Source organism: Pipra filicauda, unplaced genomic scaffold, assembly GCF_003945595.2.
Source record: "Pipra filicauda isolate LSUMZ 115617 unplaced genomic scaffold, ASM394559v2 scaffold1092_size29937_pilon, whole genome shotgun sequence".
NCBI lineage: Eukaryota > Metazoa > Chordata > Aves > Passeriformes > Pipridae > Pipra > Pipra filicauda.
In genome coordinates, this window is record NW_024103532.1 from 3,561 (window position 1) to 19,231 (window position 15,671).

Consider the following 15,671-nt stretch of genomic DNA (forward strand, 5'->3'; position numbering starts at 1 on the left):
ATCTCCCTAAAAAATGGCCAGAAACTGACACAAATCTCCCCAAAAAAATGGCCAGAAACTCACCCAAATCTCCCCAAAGGGACCCCAGACCCCCTACAGGGACCCCAGAGCCATTAGAGGGGCCCCCGAGCCCCTATAGAGACCTCAGATTCCCTATAGAGACCCCAGAGCCCCTACAGAGACCCCAGAGCCCCTATAGAGACCCCAGAGCCATTATAGGGCCCCCCGAGCCCTCCAGAGCCCCTTGCTGGGTCCCAGCAGCTCTTCTCCCCCCCAAACCCCCCTTTCTGGCTGCAGCTGCTTCTCTTCTCTGGCTCCCCCTTCCTTCCCCAGGGAGGTTTGCCCTGTTCTTTGGTCAGGCTCCAGCTGCAGCTCAAGGGCAAAGCTGCAACTGCAATTCCCCCTTTGGGTTTTCACTGGAAAAACAAAGGCTTGGCACAAACTCTGCCCAGGCACTCGCTGAACACGAGACATCAAACAGGGCACACAGAATAAAGTGCACCAAACTCTAAATCCTGTTACAGTGACTGTCCACCCCAATCGAGCACTGACATTAAAAACATCCAACCAATCACAAAGACCTCCAACCATCCCTTAGATAGAGAAAAGCACACAGGAACGAATGCAAAAAGAAAAATTCCAAACAATGCTCAATTAAATAACCATGGACTGATAGAAAACATGGTTAGTGAACTTAAACCACTCCACTTCTTCCCATTATTCTCCATCAGCAATTAACCTTATTTATGTTCTCCTTTTAACACTTCATTAAAACTGACTGAGAAGCAAAAGGTTTGAACCAAACTTCCTAACGTGATGACTTCAGGGTTTGTGCTCCTTGACTTTTGCTGAAGGTGTTTGGAAGCCAGGCTTTGTTCTGGAGAGCTTTTCCCCAACCTAAAACCCTTCTGCAGACGGGACTCCCTTCCCTCAGGGGTCGGGGGCCTCTGGTTTCCCTGAAGGCTGGGGGGGATCTGGGAGCCAAATCCCAAGGGATCCAGCCCAGCTCTGCACACACCCCCCCATTTCCAGCTGGTCACAGCTCCCGGGGGCCACCACCACTCACCACATTTGCACCCAAACACCCCTCTGAGCTCATGGCACTGGGTTTGAGGGACTGAGAAATGATCAGGCTGGTGCTTTGCCCTCAGAGGAGTAAGATCCAATGATGCATTTCTGTTGAGAAACTCTTCGAGGCTGCAGGACATACACTGCATCAGGCCTGCTGGCACAATGCAGCCTGCGTGCTGGACGGCAGGGACCCGTGTGCTCCAGCAGCACATGGGGGGCCTGGAGCAGCAGAGAGCAGAAAGCTGCAGAGAGGAAAACCAGGAAGGAGGTTGTTAGCCAGGGTGTGAGAAACCAGAAGATGGGGGGCCTGGAAATGTGCCTTGGCTAGTAGAGCCAATGAAGTTATAGATATAGTGTGTGAAAGTAAATGTAACCAATAGAGAGTTAGAACAGAGCGTGTGAACCCTGTAGGACCCTTGATAATGGGTGTATTTTTGGAATAAAGTGAGAGCATTGCCTGTACCTCTAGGAGGATGTGTCTCTGACTCTCGAGTTCGTTTTTTGCATCTTCTCCTTTTACATTTCTATTTTCATGGAAATATCACCTGTAAAACACAAACATATTTCTGCTTCATGTGCAATTTAAAATTCAAAGACACAGAAACATTCCTCTAGTTCCAAGGGAAATACACACTCCTTCTATCTCTGAAGCCAAACACACATTTCCCCGTGCTAATGGGCTTTGGACTTCAAAGAGAACCTGGCAGTAGTCCCTGCAAAAAACTTCAAGAACTGTCAAAATACAAAACCTCTCCTTCTCCCCCCCGTTTGTGCTGCAGCTCAAACCACTTTGGGCCATTTAGGTAAACAACTTCCAAAACCAGTTGGTAAGGTTATCTCCTGAACTTGGCTTTCCTCACTCCCCCCCTTTGTTTTAGTAGTTTATTCACAGGAAAATCATCTCTTTCTAAATGTGTAGCATTCCAAGTTTCACTTGAAACAACTGTAAGAATGTCTTCAAAACACAGCTGGCACTTCAAAGGTGTATACAATTTAAGGCAAATGGCAAATAAAATAAGTACTGAGTGATACCAAAACCACACTGAGCTTAGGATGTTCTCAAAAACCAGAGTCCACTTCCAAGTGAAGCTGTTGCTGCTCCCCTCCCTGGGCACTGTTCAAGGAAAGCCCAGCACAGGAAACAAGAAGTACCACAGGCTCCTTTGGAAACATCAAAGCTGCAATTCTGGAGTATCCCCACCAGGACAGTCCCTGGAAATGGAATTCAGCAACAGCTTTTAGGCACTCTCAGATTCACATTTATTGCAATAGCTCATGACTTTCTTTCTTAAATCACATCTCAGGATTTCCCTGAATTATCACAGTGGAGGAAACAAACCTTCTCCTAACGGGAACCAGCCAAGCCAATGGAGAAGCAAAGCTGACAGTGTGAGCCCACCAGAGCTCTCAGCTGCTCCGGGTCACCTGCCTGGGCACTGCAGATTTGGGAGCTCAGAGCTGGCTCTCCCTGCCAGGGCCGTGGCTGGAGGGGGAGCAGATAAAGGGCAGGAACACCTTTGGCCTAAGCTGCTGCTCTCTTGAACTTCAGCAGGTGCTGGGGACCAGGGCAGAGTCAGAGGGGAGGAGAGCAGCTCACTTCCCAACTGAGAAAGGACAAGGACAGGAGACACTGGGGACCTGTACAGACACTGCTCCCAGCTGGGCAAATAAAGCTGGCAGCACCCTGGCATCCAAAATTGGGAGCTTCACTCCAGGGGAATAAAAAAATGGACAGTTTATTTAGAGAAGTTTCAGTGCAGAGATTTCACTTTCAGGAATGGTAAAAGTGGCCAAAGAAAGTCTTTCTGGCCCTTCCTGAAAAGCCCCAAGCCAAGTCCTTGGGACTGCAGTACCCCTGTGCCAACGTGTGCCCAGCCAGAACAGCCCCTGGGAGCTGTGCCCACTGCTGACAAACCCACTGCCCACGGGCACTCCTGCCTGGACAAGGGCAGGGCCAAAGCCAGAACAGCCCCTGGGAGCTGTGCCCACTGCTGACAAACCCACTGCCCACGGGCACTCCTGCCTGGACAAGGGCAGGGCCAAAGCCAGAACAGCCCCTGGGAGCTGTGCCCACTGCTGACAAACCCACTGCCCACGGGCACTCCTGCCTGGACAAGGGCAGGGCCAAAGCCAGCCCTGGCCTTGAGGCAGAGGAGCACAAAGGAGGGCACACTGGGGAGGAAGCAGGGCTGGCACACACAGAACCTTCCCAGAACATTTCGGGGGAATGAATTCCTGTGCTCACTGCTGATTATTGCAAAGCTCCTGCTCTGCAAACTGGGCTTGCAGAACAGTTTCATCCCTTGTGGGTCATGAACAGGATCAGTTCTGGGCTCAGTCCCAAGGACCCAGGTTTGGTTCCAAATGTCACTCGGTCCCCCTGGGACAAGAACAGTGGCACACACGGACTCAACAGCCCTGCACAAGGCCAGGAGTGGGGGGGAAATATCCTTGAGAGCACTGCTGCATTTCAAAAAGAAGTCAGTCACATCAACTCTGTAACAAATAAAAAAGAGAAGCCAAAATAAATAACTGTAGACAGGGTACTAAGCACCTTGAGAATACCAATAAGAAAAAATAAGAATAAAGGCATCTGTTTGAAGTACAAAGAGTTTGGGAGACACCATTTGTTTGCCATGAAGCCTTTTTGTCAATTATTTTGTTGGCCCTTCTATAGTTAGAATCCAAACCTTACCCTGCCACAAAAAGCAGAAAACCTCTTCAGAGAGTTAGGAGACAGAGTCAGTTTGGATTAATGGGTAGAATATCTCTGGAGACAAAATAAGGCAGAGAAAATAACCCCCATCCTCAGCAGCAGAGCTGCCTCCCCCCTGCCTGCCACTGGAGCCAGGGGAAGAAGCAGAGGGAAGCAGCTTCCTCCAGCCCAGGAACTCTCCTGCCAGTGGCTGCAGCAAATCCCCAGCTCTCGAGGCAAACCAAATCCTTCCAGCCAGCAGCCTAAGAGACAGGGCAGGGATGGAGCTGGCTCAGGGCAGCAGCCCTGGCAGAGCTGGGCTCCAGAATGGAACAGGAGAAGACCCAGCAAATCTCACAGTAGTTTGCCTTTTCAAAGGCACACCCAATTCCAGAGGCAGAGTTCCAAAATTGGGTTTCTACAGAAGAGACAAAGTTACCTTGACTTGATGACTTGTTTATTGATGGAGAGGCATGACCAGATTGCTCACAGACCCTTAGGATGGGCAATATGTCCATTTATTATCTCAATCAGTGAACTTTGACACAGTTTAGTTTGTTTGGGGCACATGCTCCCAACAAGGTGATGGGATAGCTCAGTCTGTGCACACGTCTCATGGCCCCAGTTCATTGGACCTGATGTTCTGTCCACGCCCTCTGAAATCATCCTTGGCATAGAAACCTCTTTAACTAATCTGCTTTTAGAGTTTTACTAAATTTGCAGGTGTTTCATTATCTTCAGTTTCTCAAGGTTTTCTTTCTATAAACATCTTACGCTCTCAAACCTTATCATTAGACACCCAGCTAACAAGTACCAACATCCCAGATTTTCACACAGTCTCTGAGTATAAACAACACACACCTGTCACTCCCATGGCAAGCAAGGCCTAGAGAGGGCAGGAAAAACTGGTCAGAGAAATCTCTCTGTTCCGGCCACAGTTCCCCAGTTCTGCTTTGAACAATTCTTACTGCACTCCTGCAACATTCCTCCTCATCCCTACAACATATTACCAAACACAATTACATACAATAATACCACTGCCACTAACAAACTTAACAACCTTTGATCCCAGAGTTTGTGCTCTTAACTCTGTGCTTACAGATGTTCCTAAATATAGGGCTTATCCTTGAAAGCTTTTATTCAATCTAAAAACACTTCTGCAAATGGAGCTTCATTCAACTTGGGGTTGTGTGTGGTCTGTTTTTCTTTAGGGTGTTTGTGTCCAAGCTGTTTGTGTAGCTGTTCATACATTCACACACACATTGCTTTCATTCCTTCACTTGCACACGGTGGCCACCATCAAACAAACTTTCACTCAGACACACTTTTCAATTCCATTGCACTGGGTTTTATCAACTAAGAAACCATAATTATTCTCTAGTACCTTATAATGTCAAAGTTTCCCAACCAAACAGATAAAATTAACCAGATAGATTAACTTTCCCTTACTAATACTTAGTGAGTAATCCAAAGGTCATTCAATACATTATACTGAAATTCTTACCCTCTATAACTTATATACCTCTTAACTTCTAAAACTATGTGCCTTAAAAGTACTAAGAAATTGTACTTTAATAATATTGAAGAGACAGCTACAACAACTTCTGGTGTTGTCACAGTCACCTGCAGGAACCTCATCCAGCTTGTTCTGAAGAACCAGCTTCTTCCCAAGGCCTCCTCCATCGTGCAGATACCCAGAGAGCACCTGTGTGCAAAAGACTCCAGCCCATGAAACACTTCTGCAGGGCAATAGAAGAGGGCTGTCCCCCTTCTCGCTTTGCAAAGTGTGCTAAGAACTCTGGAATCATCAATCTCTATAACCTTTATGCCAATAACAACAAATCTATAACAGTTCTATTCCATAACAGAGTATGCTACATCCTACCCATATACTACTAACCACTCTGCTCAAATGATAGGTTAACCTGTGCCAACATTCTGCTGGCATGTTCTCATCTGGGTCAGGGGGGCACTGATGACCTGGGGCACCCGATCCATTCCCCCTGGTTCTGGGAGCTCCTGCCGGGCTGGAGGAAAGGCTGCAGCTGTCTCCTCAGCACGTGCTGCTTGTGCTGCTCTGCTGATGACACCTGCAGCTGGAAAGGACAGAAGGGAAGAAGTACAACAGAAGGTCCATGGGTAAAAAGAAAAGAATTCCTAGAGATCATTTAGGCCCACAGTGAAATGCCATTTGCAAAAGCAAAGTCATGTATCAATATTTGCTTTGGGATGTACAGTAAAACTCCAGAATTTCCTAACAATAAAACAATAGGTTTTGTTAAAGCTGAGGAACTGTTCATTGAAAGAATGAAACTAGAGGATTGAAGAACTGATAAAAATCATATCTGATTGCACTGTAAAAAAGAAAGTCTTTTCTGCACACTTAATTACTCTCAGCAACTCTAAAATTTCAATAAGTCTCATTGGAAAATGGGATACAACCTAAGCAGCTCTTCTGGCTTCATCTTCTAGAACTAGTAAGATTTTGGATTTTGTCTCACATAAACAAACATCACAAATGTTTGCTCTACCATTTTACTTCAATTATCTGTTTTAAATTACCATAACAAATATTCTACTGTTGCCTATTTGACACAATTCATAGGTATTGACACTATCACTCTATTTTTGTTTGCTATATTTATCTTGTCTACAATATGCATGAGAAACTAAGAGAAAATTATCAACTTTTATCCTTATCCTTTTTTTTGTCTTAAAACACAAACAAATCTCCCCTGTTTATAGTACATTTATCAGCCATCCCTGTGTTTGGGCTGTAGAATTCTCTCTCTTACGTGTATTTTGTTTGGTTAAGGATGATTCCCTGTGGGATGAGACACAATCCATTATCATTTAACTTACACAGAAAGTACTCTATGGAGATTGGATTTTGTGCTGTGAGCAAAAAAAGGGCATTAATCTCTAGGGTATTTTGTGACAAAGTACATTTTTCTATCACATTGCAAATTCCATTTACCCAGGATAGATTGCAAAGCCAACACTTGCTAATAATCCATCCTAGAGGCGTACAAATAGTAGGAACAGATAAAAGGGGAAAAGGAAGGCATTGGTTGCTTTAAGAATGTTTAAGGAAAAGTGCAGAACACTTGCATCTGGTATTACAATGATTTTGATTGCATTGATCACAAAAAGGTTGGATTTCTTCCGAAGGCTTGGCCTGCAAAGAAAGGCTGGAGAAGACGGGGGCAAATCTGTCTTAGCAGAAAGAAGCAGCAGTCAGAGAGGTGACTCTTCTCTCCCCAGAGTATTTAGATTTAGACAAGAGAGTCCTAATTACTCTTTTCAGCCCATATTCTGAAATGCTGATGGATGACACATGCAAAGCAAAGCAAAGCAAAAGTCCCTGGGAAAGGAGTGAAGAACCTTCAATACACATGCATTTGTGAGGGTAAAATCAACAAGAATACTGAGCATTCTCGGCTTAAAATCTCTAGAAGGCAAATGAATCATACTAGCTAATAAGTTAAAACTATAACAGAGAAAGAAATATTTTCTTTACCGATGAAGTGATCAAAGATTGCAAGAGTGAGAGTTTTTCTCACTCTTTATTAATTCTGCATATGCAGATTGCAAGTAGATGCTAACAGTTGGCAAAGAAGGCAGTTTCATGTTAGAGCTGTCATGGTCTGAGATAGCCCCAAAATCCAATTCCCTAGTCCTAACCCCCTGTCACCTCTCAATCCAATGTGAGATGGGTTTTTTTCCAGAGAAAACACCCCAGACTCCAAATGGGGGAAAGGGAATATATCACAATGACTATACAAATAAATACTACAATACATGACATACAATCTTAGCTATCTCTACCATGACATAAGTGTCTACAATGGACCAGATCTCTTCTCCCCTCCAAATAAAAGTCCAGGAGGGAAAGAAGGACAGATCCCTTCCAGTCTGAAGGCAGGAGCATCCTCTAAGGCAGCAGGTTCTCCTCATCTCATCTGTCCTCCGTGCAGCAGTAACTGGGTTGTTGGAGCTGGATCTCTGTTCCATACACACGAGGGGGTCTCCAAGCCCCTCGGCTCTCCTTCGGTCCAAGTGAAGGCCTCACCCGTGGGCTGCCAGCAGGGACCAGACTCGTGTCACCACAGGTATGTCACGAGATGCGGGGGCATCTTCGTCAAAGTTCCTTCCTCAGGGGACTCACCCTGAGTCAGAACATCTTGGGCAGCTTTCAGTTGCAAGCCTTTGCCTCAAGAGTTCTAGCAGAGCTCCTGTGCCCTGTCTCAGGCTGCCAGGCTTGGCAGCAGCAGGGGGGGCCAAGGTCAACTCGCCCCACATTCCATCTGGCCGTCCCGGTCCAGCTCCGGGACGCTCTGAGCTTCTCAGCTCCTCTCTCTCTCCGGTGCTGCGTGTCCAAAACTGCTCTCCAAAACAGGAGTCCATCTCCCTCTTTTTCTCAGAGGGTCTCAAGGGAGTTTGGGGGTCTGGTATCAGTCCTTACCCCAAACTCTGTCTCTCTGCTGCTAGCTCGCTTTTCTTCGGACAGCACTGTCTCTCCTGCTTTGCTGCATGCTCTGGTGCTGCTTCTTCTCTCTTCTGGCTCTGTGCCACCGTTTCTCCGGGCAGCGCCGGCTGCCGCTACTGCTCTCAGTGAAGGAACATCTCCAGGTTCAGCTACAGACACTTAGTCCAGCTTACCACTGCTCCCAGTCTCTGCAGCCCCCCCAGCCAGGGGCTGGGAGGCCCCCGAGGGCCCAAAGGGCTCCGAGCCCCTTCCTCGTGGTCTCACAACAACCAAACCACAACCCTTCTCTTCCGGTGCTTGGGACATGCTTTCATCTTGCAGGAGCCCCCGTTGGGCAGAACTTCAAAACTTCCAGGGGTTTCCACCCCTGGGGGTCTACCACTTCTCTTGGCCTCTGGGGGAAAACAAGGTCCAAAGCACTCCAGAGCACTGCCCAAGTATTCCTGAGACTGGCAATATGACAATGGAGCTGCATTAAATGCTTCAGTCACAAACCTATTGCCTAGAGCAGCTTACAGAAAGACCAATGTGTACTATCCACAGCTCTAAAAAGCAAAGTGTTATTGCCCTGGCAGAGTTAAATTGAAGCAATTTTGTACATAAGAATGATGCACTGATTTAAAATTATCACTTATTAGTTTGTTCTTGTTTCACAACAATGCCGTATCTATGGGCAAAGGAGGCTTCGGGCTTGAGGAGATGCCTGAACTATCAATCCCATAGGATTAGCAATTTTAAATGAAGAAAAAAGTTGCAAGAAAAGGTAATTTCAGGCTTCGAAAAGAACTTTCATTGATTTCCAAAGTTTGGACCCCAGAACCATCAGTTCAGAATCTTACCCAAATGGTGATGTCACCAATGCATTTTAAAGCAGCCTTCAATTAGGTTAAATAAAGAAAATAGAAGCCGATGAAGAGAGCTCAGTAAGAGTTTCTATTTCTAGATAAAGATTGTTTTAAATGCATAATCAAATTTGCTAATTGTAAGATGTGATACACATGGCCCAGTTAATAGGCAATTAGTGAGGGTTTTGTACTGCTCAGGATGTTATTGTGAACAGTCAGCACAAAGATAATGTTATAAAAGAGTTGGTCTATAACTTTGACTCCTCACTGAAAAAGGACATATTTTGCATCAGTCCTACTCGGTAACATTTGCTCTGGGCTGCCACAGCATTTGCTTTTCTTATAAAATGTTTCATCTGCCTAAATTCCAAAAATCCTTTGTCAGTTTTCTTAGCTCAAATGAGCACACAAGCAAGGGAAGCACTCAGGGAACATTTCTGATGTTTACACTCTCTCAGTCAATGGTGCTGTAACTTAAGTCTCAGCTTAAGCCATAACAAGGTCTTGAAGAAAGCTCAATTGTATGGGTGTGGAAATCTGGAGCAAAGAGAGAAGAAACAAAAATTAGGTTAGTCTAACTGTTTCTTGTAAAGGACAAAAATATCTTATTCTTCCAGACCTCTTTCTCACTCAATCACAGGGAGATGTGCAGACTGAAACTTGATCAGACAGAAGAAGGGTTAAGAGAGCATTGATTCCATGTTTATGCAGATTTGTTCATCTTAGCTGAAATGAATTCTGAGGTCTTTTTGACATGAATAAGGTAGAGTTTGATAGAATTCAGCAGTCATTTGAGTTTCAATAAGTAACTTTCTGTCTTGTCACTTCACTATCTAATCTTAACAGCATTGTCATCTTACCCTGGCACAGCAGGTCGGTTCTTTGATATTAAACTAGCAAGTTAAACAAGGAGCACAAAAACTAAGCCCTAATATTTCGTCTAAGGGTCTAAGAATTGCAAAGCTTTCTCAAATAGCTAAAGACCACTACAAAAATCATGCTATGAAGTTAAAGGGGAAAAGGTCTTTTTGCAAAAAAATTTTTTTTTTAAAAAGAAAGCACAAGAGAATTATGTTTTCTCAATCAGAACAAAATTCTATCTCTTTGTGGCTTCTGTAAACTAGACTTATCTTTCCCTACTCATTCTCATTAGACATGACATTTGAAAAATAGACACAACAAATAGGAATGTCTAGAGATGTCCAAATCTGGGAAGTGCACATGGTAAAGTACCACACTAAAAGACCTAGAACACTGCAGTGCAAGGAACAGTACAGACTCTTACAGACTTCAGTGTCTCTAGTTTATACAAGCATTCTTGCTACTAGAATCTCAGATAGAGTTTAAAGAGCTAAGAGAAAAAAAAAAGAACAAGAAAAAAATGTCCTTATTTTTGGAGATAATGCTTATTCTTAAAATGTTGTAACACAAATGTAGTATAACCTGATCTTAACCCATACTGAGTAATTATAGGTTTAGCTTCGTACAGCATCTTCTCATTTCATGTTGAATGGCTCCTGTTGTCTCCCCCATCTGTTCGAACTGGGACTGCGTCAGGAGTTCACAACTACAGTTTTCCTTTAGCAGAGCATCTCACAGAACCTCTTTCCATCTCTGCTCCACACTGCTCACTGTCGCCAGCCCCTGATCTGCAAACAGCAGAGACACAGCAACACGACCAATGTGATCAAAGCAAGGTCCAATTTATTCTTTCAATCAGTTCCCTTGGATACAGTTTAGTTTGCTCAGGGTACATGCTCACAATCAGAGGATTGCAGAGCTCAGGCTGGGCACGTGTCTCATGCTCTCAGTTTATTGGATCTGAGGCTCTGTCCATGCGACCTGAAATCATCCTTGGCATAGAAACCTCTTTCTAACTAATCTGCTTTGAGGGGTTTTTCCTAGATCTGCAGGTGTACTTTTATCTCTAGGTTCCCAAGGTTTTCTTACTATAAACATCTTACGTTCTCAAACCTTATCATTAGACACCCAGCTAACAAGTACAACCATCCCATATTTTCACACAGTCTCTGAGTACAAACAATACACACCTGTCACTTCCATGGCAAGCAAGGCCTAGAGAGGGCAGGAAAAACTGTTCAGAGAAATCTCTCTGTTCCAGACACATCTTACCACACATGCAGAGGGAGCAATCCAGAGTCCAGCCCGTCCCACCATTCCCAGGGAGGCAGTTCAGGGGCTGCCTGGGGCTCAGGGAGGAGTCACGGGGCTTCTCTTCTTCCTTCCTGCTTTCCCCATTTTCTCCTGCAAAAGCAAAGCTTTCTTGGCTTTCCTTGCTCAAGGAGATGCAGCCAAGGCCATCTTTGCAATCTAATCCTGGAAACTGCTCCAGGTTGTCATTTCAGGGGTTCTCTCAGGTCCTGCACTAATCAATCCCCTTGGCCATTGGTTTCTTGGCAGGTTCTTACATTCACCTTCTACAAGCAAACCAGGAGGAGCAAATTCAGCTGTTCCTGCAACCAATCCAAGCTGCCATTCTGATTTTAAAGGATACTGGCTTGGCCTTACCAGGAGAGATCCCACACCAGGGGTAATACCTACAGGTTCTGCCCTCTTCCACTCTCCTGCAGTTCCACTGGCCCACACCACAGGAACAGCTGCAGCTGCCACTTCAGTCGGGGCCTTGCTGCTGACAGGAGTTATTCCCTGCACAACAAGAGCTGCTGCTTGGACACATTGAGTTTCAGCAATTACAGTGTCAATATTCCCATTTTCAATTTCATTTCTGCCTCAACTTTTCCCATCTCTTCCTAGCACAGGTTTGGGTGAGTTTGGCAAACAGAGAAACTGAGGAATTCCCCAATGTTTTCCCAGTTTGACCCCTGTCACACCAATCACCTTAACAGTGCCAGTCCTTAATTCTCCCTCTCTTGGGTTAAGGACTGAGGAAGTTGGACCTGTGTCTGAGCAGGACAGGTGCAAACCAAATGCTGGGGACTGGAACACACACCTGGCACTCCTGCAGCTCTCACAGTCACATTCCAGAGAAAACAGCCAATTGGACCCTCCCTGCTCATTTCTTCATCCCAATCCCACACTTCTTTGGCACTTGGAGCACCACTTTTATCACCCAATTGCAGCCCATTAGAGAGCTCCATGTCTAGCAGGGACAGGGACCCCTGGGATACTCTCAGCAATGCCTGAATCCATGGCAGGGACCTTGCTTTGAGCTCCCCAGGGCCGGGCACCCCGAGGATCTCCCCGAAGAATCCTTTCGGTGCGCGCTGGAGTCCTCGGGGTGCCCCAACCCGGGGGGCACCCACAGCACTGTCCCTCCAGGGGGCCAAGTTGGTCCTAAACTGCAGGGGGATCTTGCCTGTGTCCCAGACTGGTCCGGGGATCTGAGGCCCTTCCCGAGAAAATCTCGGTGCCGGCGTGAAGGGCCAGAGATCCCTTGGAGCCACGGGAGAGCAGGCACAGAGTCCCTCCTGGGGGGCAATTCTGCTGCCTCAAATCAGCTCTTCAAAGAAGCCTCTAAGACTCAGCTGGTGAGTTTTCCAAGCCAGGCATTCCTTGCTTACAACACCCTGCCATGATCCCAGCCCCACGGGGGTCCTGGCAATCAGCTCCCAAAGGGCACACGGAGGGGTCTCCACTGCAGCTCATGGGAGGGGTCACCATTACAGGAGGGTTCATTTTCCTTCCCTGCATTCCTGTTCCACATTCAGGACATTCCCAACACCTGATCCCACATACACAAACCCTTATAAGGTCTCTGAGGGGCTCCATCGGGGGTCTCTGGTGGTCACCTGTGCCTGCAGCCCCCAAAGTTCTCAGTGACCACCTTAGCAACTTCAACACAACTCACCTGGTTGTAGAGGAGCTTGGTGCTGCTTGGCTGCTGCCTCAGTTCCCTTCTTCATTCTTTCTTGCCTTTGCTTGCTCAGTCCCTTGAAGTTCCTTGGCTCAGCTCTGTGCAGTTTCTAGGGAACATCCCACTGCAAAAACCACCAGTTCTTGGTACATCTCCAAACTCAGACATCAGGGAGTGAGGCAGAAAGCAACTAATTCAGGGCACTGCCTACAAATATTGGGACAAAAATACCAGAACATTCCATGGCCTCCCTTGGCAAATCAACCCCAAACAGCTCAGACACAAACAATAACCTGCACACCACAACAATCTGGCACTGCTGGTTCAACCCAGCCAAGTCAGTTGGGAAATGACACAAGGTCAACTTTCTTCCAAGTTTCAGTTATGATACAACAATCAGGGAGATCACAGACTCCCCTGGACAGTTTTATTCTGAGGAGAGAAGGAAACCAAAGCCATCCCCAGGGCTGCAATAGCTCAGGCTCCCAGAAAGGCCCAGGGGCTGGGCTGGGGTTTTGGCTGCCCTGGAGCACAGGCAGGAACACGATGTCACCACCCCACGGGCACAGCTGAGAACCCAAAGAGCAGCCACACCAGCAGCTCCTGCCAGCCCTGCTGGGCTGGGCCTTGGGGAGGAAGGACACTGGCCTTGCTTCCTGCCTAGCAGCAAAGAGCCTCCTTGCTGAGCACCTCTCCTGCCAAGGGCATCAGCTCAGATGGAAAGTTCAGCAAGTGCAACTTCTTGCACTGAGCAAGATCCCTGTTCCCTGGCAATCTCTTTCCAACTGAACTCAGAAGTACACACCAGAAGTTCAGGTGTGGCTGAAAATTTCATACAAGAATCTCTGAGACTCACCTGGTGAATTTTATAAGCCAGGCAGTCATTTATTACCATGCTCTTGAATCATTCCAGCCCACCAGGTGCCCTGACAATCAGCCCCCAAAGGGCACACAGAGGTGTCTCCACTGCAGCTGATATGGCAGCACTACAGGAGGATTCATTTTCCTTCCCTGCATTCCTGTTCCACATTCAGGACATTCCCAACACTTATCACCATACACACCTACCCTTAGAAGGTTTCCAAGGGGCTTCACCGAGGGCCTTCCCAGGTCTGCTCTGTCTGGAGCCCTCAAAGTCCTCAGGGCCTGCCTGAGGAACCTCAAGGCAACTCACCTGCTTACACAGGAACTTGGTGCTGCTTGGCTGCTGCCTCACTTCCCTTCTTCCTTCTTTCTTCACCTCCCTTGCTTGGTCCCTTTCAATCCCTGGGCTCAGCTCTGGGCAGTTTCCAGGCTCCATCCCACTGCAAAAAGGATTAGCCCTTGTTACATCTCAACACTCACATATCATTCCCCCTTTTGCCTTGACACTGGGCCATCAGGCCAGGGTCTCCTTATTTAAAGCACAGTTTGACTCCTCAGTGACAACAACTGACAGCCCTGAATCCAAACACAGGCTGAGACACAAACACAGATGGGAACTCTGAAGGATCCACTTGGTTCTGCTCACCAACCAAAAGGAGCTTTCTGAACTCAAGGTCCTTTTACTGCAACTTTACCTGCTATCAATGTGACCCACAAGACCTGCAAAGGCCCTTCCCACTTCCCCTGCAGGGCTGGCAGTGCCACCACTGGGCACGGCCCCAGGGGCTGGGCAGGAACGGAGGGGCTGGGGCGTCCAATCCATCGGCCCAGGCGGCACCAGGAGTTCCTGCAGTTCCTGAGGGGAGAGCCTCAAGACAACAAAGGATTAGGAAAAGGATCATTTTAAACTTCAATAGGTATATCCCCTGGAAGATGGGGAGTTGGACGAGGCCTACTGGGGCAACAAGGACACACTCAAGGCTGTCTATTCAAAGGATCTACCAGCACTCAAAAGCTGTCACTGTCCTTCTGTCAGGGGGAACTCAGCAAACTCTCTTTGCCAAGAGCCTCCAGCAGGATTTCCAGCTTTTGGGGCTCCCTTTTAACCATTTTTCCCATCACTGTAGCTGGGACTGTCACCTGCCCTACAGGGGAAACAGCCCACAAAGTTCACTTGCAGGGATGCCATTAACTCAAAGTCCCTTCTCAGGGGGTCACTGCACACCTTGGCCTTTCTTTGCCCTCCCCACCAAAGATGCTTCCAACACTTCTGACACATCTGGCAGACCCAGAGTTCTCCTCAGGGAAGGCTTCAGCTGCTTAAAGGCTGCCCTTGCACCATCTAGCCAAGGCAGCAAATGCTTACAGGCTGTTGGAAAAGTTGCCCTAACAGTCTTACCACACATGCAGAGGGAGCAATCCAGAGTCCAGCCCGTCCCACCATTCCCAGGGAGGCAGTTCAGGGGCTGCCTGGGGCTCAGGGAGGAGTCAGGGGGCTTCTTTTCTTCCTGCCCGCTTGCCCCAGTTTCTCCTGCAAAAGCAAAGCTTTCTTGGCTTTCCTTGCTCAAGCACATGCAGCCAAGGCCATCTTTGCAATCTAATCCTGGAAACTGCTCCAGGTTGTCATTTCAGGGGGTTCTCTCAGGTCCTGCACTAATCAATCCCCTTGGCCATTGCTTTTCTTGGCAGGTTCTTGCATTCACGTCCTACAAGCAAACCAGGAGGAGCAAATTCAGCTGTTCCTGCAACCAATCCAGTCTGGCATTCTGATTTTAAAGGATACTGGCTTGGCCTTACCAGGAGAGATCCCACACCAGGGGTAATACCTACAGGTTCTGCCCTCTTCCACTCTCCTGCAGTTCCACTGGCCCA

General features: G+C 47.2%; 1 protein-coding gene across 11 annotated transcripts; it reads right to left on the reverse strand.

The window, feature by feature from the left end:
- Positions 1 to 492: 492 nt before the first annotated feature.
- LOC113989370 lies at positions 493 to 15,238 on the reverse strand. 11 transcript variants are annotated; one of them, XR_005563393.1, is made up of 5 exons: positions 15,199 to 15,238; positions 10,588 to 10,749; positions 5,667 to 5,862; positions 5,390 to 5,471; positions 493 to 3,567 (listed from the first exon to the last, which is right to left on the reverse strand). XR_005563393.1 is itself a non-coding variant. In XM_039380865.1 (2 exons), exons 1-2 carry the CDS (start codon positions 5,932 to 5,934, stop codon positions 2,823 to 2,825), a joined length of 933 nt encoding a protein of 310 aa, XP_039236799.1. In that variant the 5' UTR covers positions 5,935 to 7,361; the 3' UTR covers positions 493 to 2,822. The 11 variants fall into 11 exon arrangements, 1 of the variants encoding a protein (XP_039236799.1); XR_005563394.1 differs by lacking the exon at positions 10,588 to 10,749; XR_005563392.1 differs by lacking the exon at positions 15,199 to 15,238 and having other exon boundaries at positions 10,588 to 11,314.
- Between the last annotated feature and the right edge of the window lie 433 nt (positions 15,239 to 15,671).

Bases quoted from the DNA above. Each gene is read 5' to 3' on its own strand.
- LOC113989370 (XM_039380865.1), bottom strand. From the start codon at position 5,934: ATGATCTCTAGGAATTCTTTTCTTTTTACCCATGGACCTTCTGTTGTA. The intron at 3,568-5,746 runs GTCATCAGTGCC...TATTTGTTACAG, and splicing joins GAATGGATCGGGTGCCCCAG to AGTTGATGTGACTGACTTCT.